The sequence below is a fragment of the Hylobates moloch genome, unplaced genomic scaffold (genome assembly GCF_009828535.3).
Source record: "Hylobates moloch isolate HMO894 unplaced genomic scaffold, HMol_V3 SCAFFOLD_3, whole genome shotgun sequence".
In the NCBI taxonomy this organism is placed as follows: Eukaryota; Metazoa; Chordata; class Mammalia; order Primates; family Hylobatidae; genus Hylobates; species Hylobates moloch.
Genome location: NW_026652278.1, coordinates 91,012,041 through 91,025,340, shown reverse-complemented (window position 1 = coordinate 91,025,340; position 13,300 = coordinate 91,012,041). Strand labels below are relative to the sequence as shown.

At 41.7% G+C, this 13,300-nt stretch overlaps 1 protein-coding gene across 21 annotated transcripts in view; it reads right to left on the bottom strand.

Annotated features, from left to right (window-relative positions):
• Nucleotides 1-13,300, bottom strand: part of PARD3 (par-3 family cell polarity regulator) — a 716,537-nt gene that overhangs the window by 576,117 nt on the left and 127,120 nt on the right. For all 21 annotated transcript variants that reach the window (XM_032143706.2, XM_058436553.1, XM_032143743.2 and 18 more), the window contains exon 2: nt 8,402-8,503. In XM_032143706.2, coding sequence (XP_031999597.1) covers nt 8,402-8,503 — 102 coding nt within the window. The remainder of the gene's footprint in view (nt 1-8,401; nt 8,504-13,300) is intronic.

Genomic DNA, 13,300 nt, shown 5'->3' with positions numbered 1-13,300 from the left:
CTCTGCTGCCCAGGCTTGAGTAGAGCAGCGTGATCATGGCTCACTGCAGCCTCAACCTCACAGGCTCAATGCGATCCTCCCACCTCAGCCTTTGAGTAGCTGGGACTACAGGCCCACACCACTACACTCAGCTAATTTTAGTATTTTTTGTAGAAACAGTCTCGTTAGGTTGCCCAGGCTGGTCTCAAACTTCTGGGCTCAAGTTCTCCACCCGCTTTGGCTTCCCAAAGTGCTGGGATTACAGGCCTGAGCCATGGCGCCTGGCTCTGAAATCTGTGTTTATGCCCCTTACGATCAGTCTCAGGTGACTGGCCTGCGCAGGAACTGAATCCCAAGTATTTTTATTCTGTGATAAATTTGGAAAAATTATCCACATTTCTATATTTGCTGTACTACCCACAGGGAACAAACGGGAGTGGCCTAGACCCACTGTTGAGAACGAAGGGAAGGTCCTGAAATAATAAATGACAAAGACCAAACCAGACAGAGATTCACACAAAATACAGCTTGTCCATCAGGAAAGCTCACGTACACAAACGCATGACAGCTGCTCTAGACGGCGGTGAAGATAACATTAAACTGTTTCAGTTTTTCATAATTTGGCAAAATGTCAATTGAGAAAACTGAGACTGAGATGCTAAGAGTAAACACTTGACATCACTGTTCCCTTACTGGAAAGCAGAAACACAGAGAAAGGACAAACAAAACAAAGTACGTTTTTACACTCAAAGAGATCTAGAGTATTCTACACCTTAGAAAATCAAACCTACTCCAAGGGGCCAGGGCAATCTATAATAGTACCATTTGAACAAATTTGGGTAAATCCTGGAAATGAGAACTGTATAGGCACTAACACAAAACTTCCTCAGTGCTGTGCCCTGAACGCTAATAATTAAAGGATAATGAGGAAAATCAGGGGTAATTAAGTACTTAACTTTAATTTTCTTTTGCTATCATTTAAAATATTGCCTCTTCCCCTCCATAAAAAATAAGTTTTTAATAACGTTACAAATTCACAACGACCAAGTATAAAATTTGCATCTTCAAGCGCATCTTCCCTACTACAGAGGCAGAGCCATTAAAGCTGTGGTTTCATAACTTAGCCTAAACAGCAGCAGGAGCGGGACTGTAAAATGCAGATGCCCAGGCCCCTTCAAGAGATCCTACTTCCCAGGCTAGGTATCTACATTTTCAACATGCATCCAGGGGATATTCACAAAACAGGACTTTTTTTTAGATACGTTATTGTTTAAGAGAGGTATAATGCTTATTCTTTTTTCCTTAAACCAAAAAGCAAAACAAGCGTGAAAATCCTTACTCAGAGTAGCTGCCAAAAATAGTTGAAAACACTCCAGGATGATTAAATCAGGATCGAATGTCAGAGCCACAGAAAAGAGCCATGCGACCGACTGCATCACACAATCCCTCAGTCTGAATAATGCATCCAGCCATGCCTGTGAATCTGGGTGAATTATGAAAAACTGGGTGTTGTGAGTCTAAGCTACTAATCATATTTCTTACAGTTTCAACTTACAATGGGCACTTTAATCTAGGAATGTCACTCAACAGTATTTAAATCAATTATGCATATATTTTAAAGTATTTCTGAACAAATAAAAAATGGCTTTAAAAGCTACTTCAGTCTACGGTATAAGATGCTCTAGCATTTTTCTATTTGGAAACTGATTTCAATCAACATGATATAAAATTGTCTAAAGTGTTATTTCACCTATTAATTTTTAAAATATTTTTCTCAGGTTAAAGGACATTCTAATTTGTATAGGAAATATGATAAAAGATTCTGGAAAATATATTTTTTATCATCAAATTTGCAGAAGGATACAAAATCTAAAATGTCGTTTATTAAGAATTGTGTAATTTTAATATGCCGCTATTTAAAAAGATCAAGCATAGTTTGCCTTTACTTGGTTTTGTGTATAATCTAACCAAGATTATACACAACTCATATGCTAACTCATGCCTGTAGTCCCAGCACTTTGGGAGGCGGTTAAGGTTTGCTTGGTTTTGTGTATAATCTAACCAAGATTATACACAACTCATACACTAACTCATACCTGTAGTCCCAGCACTTTGGGAGGCGGTTAAGGTAGATGATGTTGTTTTGGATCTTTACTGAATAATGTGTTATTCAGCAACTGAAAGTCATGCACTCTTGTTTTGACACAATTAACAGTGGGCGATCTCAGCTCACTGCAACCTCCATCCCCTGGGTTCATGCAATTCTCCTGCCTCAGCCTCCCAAGTAGCTGGGATTACAGGCACATGCCACCACACCCAGCTAATTTTTGTATTTTTAGTAGAGACGGGGTTTCGCCATGCTGGCCAGGCTCATCCTGATTTCCTGACCTCAAGTGATCTGCCCGCCTCAGCCTCCCAAAGTGCTGAGATTACAGGTGTGAGCCAGCATGCCCGGATGGCCTCACTGATTTTTATAACAGCCCAATGACTGCAGAATACATTATTTTCAAGTACTCATAAAATGTCCAGCAAAAAAGGCCAAAAAATATGTCTCCATACATTTCAAAAGACTTTGCAAAAATCATTGTGCTGAACATCTACATCATGATGTTCTACTGGCTCCAAACATAAACTCTGAGGGCATCTAATGTCGGCTGGAGTGCAGGAGAACAAATGGAAACAGTAATTGGTACTGCATAACCCTTCAGGCCTTACTACATTGTGCTGAACATAAATGAGTCCATTGAGTTCAGCATTCTCAGAAGCACTGAGATCGTACAGCCCCATAAATCCTACTTGTGCAACAACCAAACTTCCACGACAGGTTATTCCAAGCCATGCGCCAGGGTCAGGCACACCCCAGAAAACATGTTATAAGCCACGCCTCACTTGCTCTATGGAAAGGCACAAAGTCAAGGTGTAAAGCAGGATGGCACCACCTTGAGGGAAAGCTTGCGTCTGTAAAAGTAAAAAGGAAACGTGGTGGAGAAACAGGCGTGCTCATCCCAGCTGCTCAGAGTACAGAGAGTGCCAAAGGGAAAAGTGTACAGGTGAGCACAGCAGCTGTCTCCATAGTCATCTAAGTGTCCACAGCAAGTACAACGAGACTGTACATGAATCCATACATCAAAACACAGCCGGGCGCAGTGGCTCATGCCTGTAGTCCCAGCACTTCGGGAGGCGGAGGCAGGAGGAGCACTTGAGCCCACGAGTTTGAGACAAGTCTTGGCAACACAGTGAGACCCCGTCTCTACAAAAATGTTTACATAAATTAGCCAGGCATTGTGCAGTATGCCTATAGTCCCAACTACTCAAGAGGCTGAGGTGGCACCCAAATAGGAAGAGAGGAAGTCAAACTCTCCCGTTTGCAGATGATATGGTTCTATACCTAGAAAACTCCACAGTCTCTGCCCAAAAGCTCCTTGATCTGATAAACAACTTCAGCAAAGTTTCAGGATGCAAAACCAATGTATAAAAATCAGTAGCATTCCTACACACCAACAACATCCAAACTAAGAGCCAAATCAGAAACACAATCCCATTCTCAATAGCCACAATAAGAATAACATGCCTAGGAATACGGCTAATCAAAGAAATGAAAGATCTCCACAATGAGAATTTAAAAACACTGCTCCAAGAAACCAGATATGATATAAACAAATGGAAAAATGTTCCATGCTCTTGGATTGAAACAACAAATATTGTTAAAATGGCCACACTGTCCAAAGCAATTTACAGATTCAATGCTACCCCTATCAAACTACCAATGACATTCTTCACAGAATTAGAAAAAAAAAAATAATAATTCACATGGAACTGAAAAAGAGCCTGAATAGCCAAGGCAATACTAAGCAAAAAGAACAAAGCTGGAGGCATCATATTACCCAACTATAAACTATAGTACAAGGCTACAGTAACCAAAACAGCATGGTACTGGTACAAAAACAGACATACAGACCCATGGAACAGAAGAGAGAGCCCAGAAATAATGCCACACACCTACAACCATCTGATCTTTGACAAAGCTGACAAAAACAAGCAACGGGGAAAGGACACCCTATTCAATAAATGGTGCTGGGATAACTGGCTAGCCATATGCTGAATATTGACACTGGACCCCTTCCTTACACCACACATAAAAATCAATTCAAAGGGCTGGGCTTGGTGGCTCACGCCTGTAATCCCAGTACTTTGGGAGGCCGAGGCGGGTGGATTGCCTGAGGTCAGGAGTTCAAGACAAGCATGGCCAACATGGTGAAATCCCATCTCTACTAAAAATACAAAAATTAGCCAGGCATGGTGACACGCACCTGTAATCCTAGCTACTCGGGAGGCTGAGGCAGGAAAATCACTTGAACCTGGGCAGAGGTTGCAGTGAGCTGAGATCGTGCCATTGCACTCCAGCCTGGGTGATAAGAGCGAGACTTCATTTCAAAAAAAAAAAAAAAAACAATTCAAGATGGATTAAAGAATTAAATATAAAATCTAAAACTATAAAAACCCTGGAAGATAACCTAGGAAATATCATTCTGACCATAGGTCCTGGACAAGACTTCATGATGAAGACAGCAAAAACTATTGCAACAAAAACAAAAATTGACAAATGGGACCTAATTAAACTAAAAACCTTCTGCACAGCAAAAGAAACTATCAACAGAGTAAACAGACAACCTACAGAATGGGAGAAAATATTTGCAAATTATGCATCCAACAAAGGTTGAATATCCAGCATCTATAAAGAACTTAAGCAAACTAACAAGCATAAAACAACCCCATTAAAAAGTGGGCAAAGAGGCCAGGTGTGGTGGCTCACGCCTGTAATCCTAGCACTTTGGGAGGCCAAGGCGGGTGGATCACCTGAGGTCAGGAGTTTGAGACCAGCCTGGCCAACATGGCAAAACCCCGTATCTATTAAAAATACAAAAATTAGCCGGGCATGATGGCGGGCACCTGTAATCCCAGCTAGTAGGGAGGCTGAGGCCAGAGAATCGCTTAAACCCAGGGGACGGAGGTTGCAGCAAGCTGAGATCATGCCACTTCACTCCGGCTTGGACGAAAGAGCGAGACTCCATCTCAAAAAAAAGTGGACAAAGAACAAGAACAGATGCTTTTCAAAAGAATACATACACATGGCCAATAAGCTTATGAAAAAATGTTCAACATTACTATCATTAGAGAAATGCAAATCAAAATCACAATGAGACACCACCTCACACCAGTCAGGGTGGCTATTATTAAGTAAAACAATACATCCATGTGGTGTGAGAAATTCGAAGAAAAAAATTAAAAGTCAAAAAATAACAGATGCTGGCAAGGGTGTGGAGTAAAGGGAATGTTTATACACTGCTGGTGGGAATGTAAATTAGTTCGGCCATTGCGGAAAGCAGTGTGGCAAATTTCTCAATGAAGTTAAAACAGAGTTATCATTCAACCCAGCAATCCCATTACTGTGTATATATCCAAAGAAATATAAACTGTTCTGCCAGAAAGACACATGCACACATATGTTCATCACAACACTATTCACAATAGCAAAGACATGGAATCAACCTAAATACCTTTCAGTGGTAGAGTGGATAAAGAAAATGTGGTACAAACATACCATGGAACACTACGCAGCCATAAAAAAGAACAAGGTCATGTTTTTTGCAACAACATGAATGGAGCTAGAGGCTATTATTCCTAAGTGAACTAACATGGGAAGAGAAAACCAAATAATGCATGATCTCACGTGGACATAAAGAGGAAAACAACAGACAGCAGAGCCTACTTGAAGAGGGAGAGGATCAAAAAATTAGCCTACTGGGTACTATGTTTATCACCTGGGGTGACAAAATAATCTGTATGCCAAACCCCTATGACACTCAATTTACCTATATAACAAACCTGCACATGTACCCCTGAATCTAGAATAAAACTTTTTTAAAAATAAGAGGCTGAGGCAGGAGGATCACTTGAACCTGGGAGGTTGAGGCTGCAGTGAGCTGTAATTACACCACTGCACTCCAGCCTGGGTGACAACCTGGATCTCTAAATAAGTAAATTAAATTAAAACAAAAGACTACACAGCCATGTTGGCATAGCTATGGTTCATGGACACAGAAATATATATATGCTAACCTCAAAACAAAAAACTACTATTCAAGTCTCTTTATTTAAAAGAAAAAGACTGTTTCTATCTATCTGAAGAAAGGGAAGAGTCAGGATGAAAATCTCAAACAACAGTGATGAGCTCTCGGCAACAGCAGGATGGCAGCTGATTAGTTCCTTTGGATGTTTCTGCATTTTCCAATTTTTCCTCACAAGGAGTTGTGCTATTTTTACATAGGAAGTAACAGCAAGAGAGAGGGACCGAGCAAGAGAGGGAGGAGAGAAGAAAAAAAAAAAAGAAACAAAAAAAAGAAGGAAGAAGAACGGAGAAGAGGAAGACATTGAAAGACTGATACGTTAATTCATCCCTTTCTAATATTCTGGTGGAAAAAGAGCACCTGTTTAAATTCTTCATAAATCTCTGGAGAAATGGCACCAAGAAAAATAGCATCAGAATATAAGTCGGCAGAAAACTGCCTTTTTTTTTTTTTTTTTTTTTTTTTTTTTTTTTGAGACGGAGTCTCGCTCTGTCACCCAGGCTGGAGTGCAGTGGCATGATCTCGGCTCACTGCAAGCTCCGCCTCCCAGGTTCACGCCATTCTCCTGCCTCAGCCTCCCGAGTAGCTGGGACTACAGGAGCCCACCACCACATCTGGCTAATTTTTTGTATTTTTAGTAGAGACGGAGGTTCCGCGTGTTAGCCAGAATCTGCATTTTTTGATACAATGTATTCCTGGCCCACAGGAGCCACATGGGACAAATTCCACCATGACAGGTGCAACAGTGAATCTAATCTTCCAAATTTATACAATATTTGGTATTTGATATTTTTTGTCTTACTTGAAATTTCAAGAAAACATTTAAGATATGCACCAACTCTCAGCCAGGCATGATGCTGTCAGGAATATAGGTGCGAACAAGACACAACAGCTGTGTGCATCCAGCTCACAGCTGAGGGAAAGAAGAGCAGGCCGGCGGGGAGAGGGCCAGGAACCAGAGGGAGCCCCAGTAGGAAGCAGAGTGAGTATCTGGGTGATCTTACCATCTTCTGACCTCACGATGTAACCTAGCTGGTTAAATATCCTGTGCTACCGCAGGGAGGTTTTAGGAGTCAGTCAACCAGGCCGCTGCCTACATACAACCATGCTGATGTAACTATGTATGTGGCTATGAGCCCTTCTGCAATTCCTTATAAGCCAAATACAAAAGGAGTGGCCAGGGCCGGGTGCGGTGGCTCATGTCCGTAATCCCAGCACTTTGGGAGGCCAAAGCAGGCGGATTATGAGGTCAGGAGTTCGAGACCAGCCTGACCAACATGGTGAAACCACGTCTCTACTAAAAATACAAAAATTAGCCAGGCGTGGTGGCGCGCGCCTATAATCCAACTAGTCAAAAGGCTGAGGCAGGAGAATTGCTTGAATCCAGGAGGCGGAGGTTGCAGTGAGCCGAGATCACGCCACTGCATTCCAGTCTGGGCAACAGAGCAAGACTCCATCTCAAAAAAAAAAAAAGAATTTGCTGACTTCTACATCCAGAGCCAAACATCCTGTCACACATTCTCAAAACGCTGAATGTTCCTCCTCCCCCTCCTCTTCCTCATTCCTCTCAAGAGTACAGAAAAAAAGTGGGGTAGTGGGAGGGAACACTGAAGAGCAGTAGGTGGATATGTCCAGGAGCCAAACTCACAGACCACAGTAAAGACTGGGGAAGCACACACAGAGCATCAGAGCACTGATGGAGAAAAGGCTGAGCTTCCCGAGACCCAGGCCCTGCACGGGAGAGGCTGCCCGGGACACAATTGGCCCATTGCACAGCAAGGCCAAGCTTCCTGAGGGCCAGGCCCTGCACAGGGTAGGCTGCCTGGGACACATTCGCCCATTGCACAGGAACACGGTGCACCGCCCAGGCCACTGTTGGGATGGATCTTCTCTGGGCCAACGCTGGGACCAGAATGCAGAACGGCTGTAGGTTGTATATACGGAGATGATAAGGACAGGCCCAAGTTGTGAAGAAAGATGTTATATTTGGTTAAATTAAGGCGGAATATGGCATATAAATCTTTTTTGTGATATTTCCATTGTAAAAGTGTAGTTTTAAAACCCCAAAACCTAGTGTTAAGTCCCAGGTATCAAGAAAATCATTATACCTTGGTATTCAGGACAGTGAAGATTCATGATACTTAGAGAAAATATACTAGAGTAGGTGGCCAAAACATAATTTAAAGTATGTGTCTAAAACAGAAAGGAAAGGAATCGCACCCGCTCCCTAGTCCTCAAAAAAAAAAAAAAAAAAAAAATGCATTCAGAACAGGTTCCCCAGGACTTGAACTCACTCTGTCTTTATCGTCTGCTACATCACAAAGAATGTCATCAAGGTCTAGTATTCCTCCATCTCCATGTTCCAAGCGATGTACCTGTATCCAGTAGTTTGGATCCTATACAAAAGAACAGAAACACTGAATATATCAAGTTAGCATCACCAAAAGGGAATCAGACATTTTAAACTGTGATAACTTCCTACCCATAAAAAGGAATCAACCCCATATCAACAATACTGCAACTGATTAAAAATTCAGGCAGCACCCTAAGTTTGATATTGAGTCACTGCTCCTTTTATGATGGAGTGACTCATACACACTCTTCCCTTTGGCTCTGATGCTGATACTCTATTATGATAGGAACTGCACAAACCAGCAATATGTACTGCATAAGTAATACTGATTTCTCTAAAGCACACTAGATTTCCTATTGCCCAATATATGAAATACTTATTATACTTATTAACCCCCCAGTGCAATCTACAGAAATATTCTAATAAGCAAACAGCATATATTATGTGTCTGAAGAATTTGTATTTTTGCTTATCTGCAAAAGGTAGGTTGCACACCCTGGTGGCTCCAAGTGTTTCTTACAAATAGGTCTAAAGATGACACAGAAGGATGCTGACAAGACCATGGTGAACAAAGCATATCCTGTGTGGTTTGAGCCTCTTTTTACAGAGACAAAATTACACACACACACACACACACACACACACACGTTAAAATGCCTAAAAACACACACACACACCCCTCAAAATTTGCAGTGGTTATCCTGCAGTGGGATTGGGTAGAAGGAAAAAAAAGGACATCATTTTAAATTTTATACACTTCTATATGGTGTACGCATATTTTAAAATCCTTAAAACTCTGCTTTCAAATGATCTGAAGAAGAAACATAGTTGTGTGTTTCTGAACTTCTACATCACTGTCACATACATATTCAGATGAAAATATACTAAATTGCATGTTTCACCATTCCCTACTGCTTTCATTCTGCAACACAATTACTATCCAGAAGTTCAATCCTCCATTCTTCAAACCTAAAGATGATGTTTGATACAGTTCTTTCCTGAAGCAAAGATTGGAAGAAGGAGGCAAACGATTAATGAAGAGTTAAAATACAGATTCCTGGACCCTGCTCCAGATCTACTAAGACCCTGGAGCAGGGGTGCAGGGAGAATCCATATTCTTAAGAAGCTCTCCAAGTCCATCTCTAACAAAGCATGCCTAAGAATCACTGAAATGGAACACTTATTTTAAAAATGCAGAATGACCAATCCTTGTCACTTTTTAACCAGCACAGCAAGTAACTCAGACCTTAATCCTCAAAGTTATTAAACAGTACCATTAAAACCATTTTGCAAGTAACAGGGTTCCTGTGCACCCTCATCTATCTGGACCTCTATGAAAGGAATCATTTATCTAGAACACAGAGAGTAAGTCTGTAAAACAAACACTCACACTCACACACAAACACACACGTTGGCATCCTCTTCATTTGTGGGGCCTATTCTGACTGCATATGAATCCCAATTACATTATCATCCAGGAGTCCTTGGGACACCTGCCACTGAGACATCTCCAGAATTTGGCATCTCCAGATGTGTTGAGCCCCCAAAGAATGAAGTCCCAAAACCATTTACTAATGGTAAATGGTATTTCCTCTTCAAGGAAAATTGGAAATAATGTCCTGGGGGTGAATAAGGAAGAGGTGTCCCCTGGCCACTTATAATAGCCACATCCTGCCCACCTCTTCCCACCAAGCAAGCTCAAGGGTGACCCAATCACCTTAAATATCAACTTTCGTTTCTAAAATACTTCCACACACACAAGCACACCGACCTCCAAAATGTGGCTTATGAAACCATTCTTTAGGCCTCCTAATCCTGTTCACTCCCTCCAGATGAGATCATTATCTGCAGCCTTTATATAATATTTGTAGCCACCCCTTGGAAATAAATCCGCACCTATGGACTTTCTCAACCTCATAACTTCATCCTTCAGAACTTGCTACATTTCCACCTTTTCCCCAGCACTTTCCCTTTCACAGCCTGTTAGGCCCTGCACAATTTTCCCCCGACTCCGTGCCCATGGCCTCCAATGCCTGGACCCCACCTCACCCTCCAGGCCAGCCCTGTCCGTCCATCAAGACTTCTCAGGCATCCTCTTCTCCAAGAGCTTTTCCTGACCATCACACCCCCAAAGCAGATCACAGTCTAACTCCAGCCCACTGTTTTCCTTTGTTTAGAGACAGTCTCGCTCTGTCATCCAAGCTGAAGTACAATGGTGCAATCATAACTCAATGCAGCCTCCAACTCCTGGGCTCAAGCAATCCTCCCACCTCAGCCTCCCAAAGTGCTGGGATGATAGGCATGAGCCACTGAGCCCAGCCTGTCCCACTGTTAATGTTCCTAAAAATCACAATCGTATGGAAGATAGAGTCAGGTGTCAAGAGTGAGCTTTTAAAGGCTGTGAATTATTTTTACACATGCAGCCAAAACCTTTCATTGACACTACTTTACCTTCCAGTTATTATACTAATTCTTTGATGATCTTCACAGCAAATTTTTTTTTAAAAAATTGTCTATACTTGCTTCAAGCGTGTCTTCCTCCCATAACCCCATTCCAATCAGGCTTCCTCTTCCATCATATCCACAGCAGCCTCCACGATGCTTAACACAAAAGTCTGTTGTCTGTCCTCATCTTATTTGGTCTATCAGCAGAATATGTTACCCCCTCTTTGAAATACTCTATAAACTTGGCTTGTAATCCTTCAACTAACTGATCAAGGCTTTTCTAATTTTGAGTCCACGGTTGACTCCCGCCTCCGGAGGGGTCCTGACTCAACAGTCAGCTATGTCAAGCAATCATGATAACATGATGCCAAGGCAAATATCAGGCTGCCACTTACTAAATGCCTCTCCACAAAAATGTGCTGAATGGATATGACGTTTTGAAAAGAACTGAGCAGGAGATCAACAGTAACCCCAACAGAGCATGCTGCATTAAAAATAAAAAAAATAAAAAATAAAACATATAAAAATGACCTCCTCCCATAAGAGTTTAAAAACCAGGAAGGATATTTTTGCCACTGAGAAATACAACTCCGTAGAACAGTGGTCTCTTGGGAGATTTTAACTGGCAGCTTTCATAACATAATTCTCTTTCAATGAACAGAGGACTTGCTTTATTTTCAAGGGAAGAGTCCAGTATCCAGTAGAGAAAAAGTTAGAGCATACTTATTGATTCCACTTTGTAGTAGTTTGCATTATAAAGTTTAAAATAATAACAGTAGGAATCTCTGCTGTCCAGTCCACAGACACTTAGAAATGTAGCTAAGCAAAAAATTGTGATAAGGTCTGGCATGATGGCTCATCCCTGTAATCCCAGAACTTTAGAAGGCCAAGGCATAGTGACCCACACCTGCAGTCACAGCTAATTGGGAGACTAAGGCAGGGGGATCCCTTGAGCACAAGAATTCAAGGCTGCAGTGAGCTGTGATTGCACCACTGCACTCCAGCCTCGGCAACAGAGTGAGGCACCATCTCTTAGGGGGAAGATAAAAGTTATGATAAGCCACTTTTTATACTACCAATAAATTCTAATTCTATAATAATTGTATCAGTCATTGGGTGAATAAACAAACATGATACAACATTCAATTAAAAAAGAAGAATGTTTCTCATTAAGGATATGTCCATTTAAAATAACAAAAGACTTAAACACTAACAATAATTGTGTATTATGACAACCAAAAGTCCATCACACACAGCAATAAATGGGGAGCAGAGTTCATCCATCAAATAGATGATCAAGCAGTGAATGTCCTCATGGGGCAAGGCTCCCAAGGATAGGTCCAAACCCACAGAAGAAACCTGGAGACAAAACCACATGAAGAATCACTGCTCTTATTCAGATAAAGAACATGAACTTCACCTTGCCTAGTGCTAGACACAACATTTCCTAAGTCTAAGTTAGAATGGAAGCAGACGTAATTCTACAAGATGCAAGTTGCAAGGAATGCTGAGGCCCACTCTACTCCAGGATGTGGTAAGGGAAAACAGTGCAAAGTCCTAAAGCGAGACTACCTCCTAGCCTACCTTCAGGAAATCTCTCAGATTCTACAAACAGCATCTTTATACTATGCAACAAGTTAATGAGCTTTTGTGAGTTACGACATGTATAATGCATAGGCTCCGCATATTACTCGCATGTGCAAATTTCAAGAAAAGTATCTGCAACTAGAAATAGCACCCTACTTTTGCATTAACCATGGCATACAGCAATGGTCAATATCCTGTCTAACTTAAGACCAGAAAAAGATCACTGAAAAAAATCTATGTTCAAAAAAAATTTTTGAGTATTTACTACATGCAAGCATTGCATGAAGGCAAAGAAACAATCATCACCCAACATCAGAAATTAAAATTTATCTGACAGGCCAGGCGCAGTGGCTCACACCTATAATCCCAGCACTTTGGGAGGCCGAGGCAGGCGGGTCACCTGCGGTCAGGAGTTAAGAGACCAGCCTGGCCAACATGATGAAACCCTGTCTCTACAAAAAGCACAAAAATTAGCCAGCATGGCGGCGTGCGCCTGTAGTCCCAGCTCCTCCTTCTCCTGTAGTCCCATGAGAATCACTTGAACCTGGGAGGTGGAGGTTGCAGTGAGCTGAGATCACACCACTGCACTCCAGCCTGGGCAACAGAGCGAGACTCCATCTCAAAAATAAAATAAAATTTATCTGACAAAACATAAACAAGTCATAAAAAAGAACTAGACGTGTTCAAAGAAAACTACACGAAAAAAAATGTTTCGTGAATTCAGGAAGGAAAGATCACTCTCACTTGGAAAGGTCTTCATGGGGAGGTTTTAGGAGAATCGGCTCTTAAATGAGCAGACCAGAGGGAC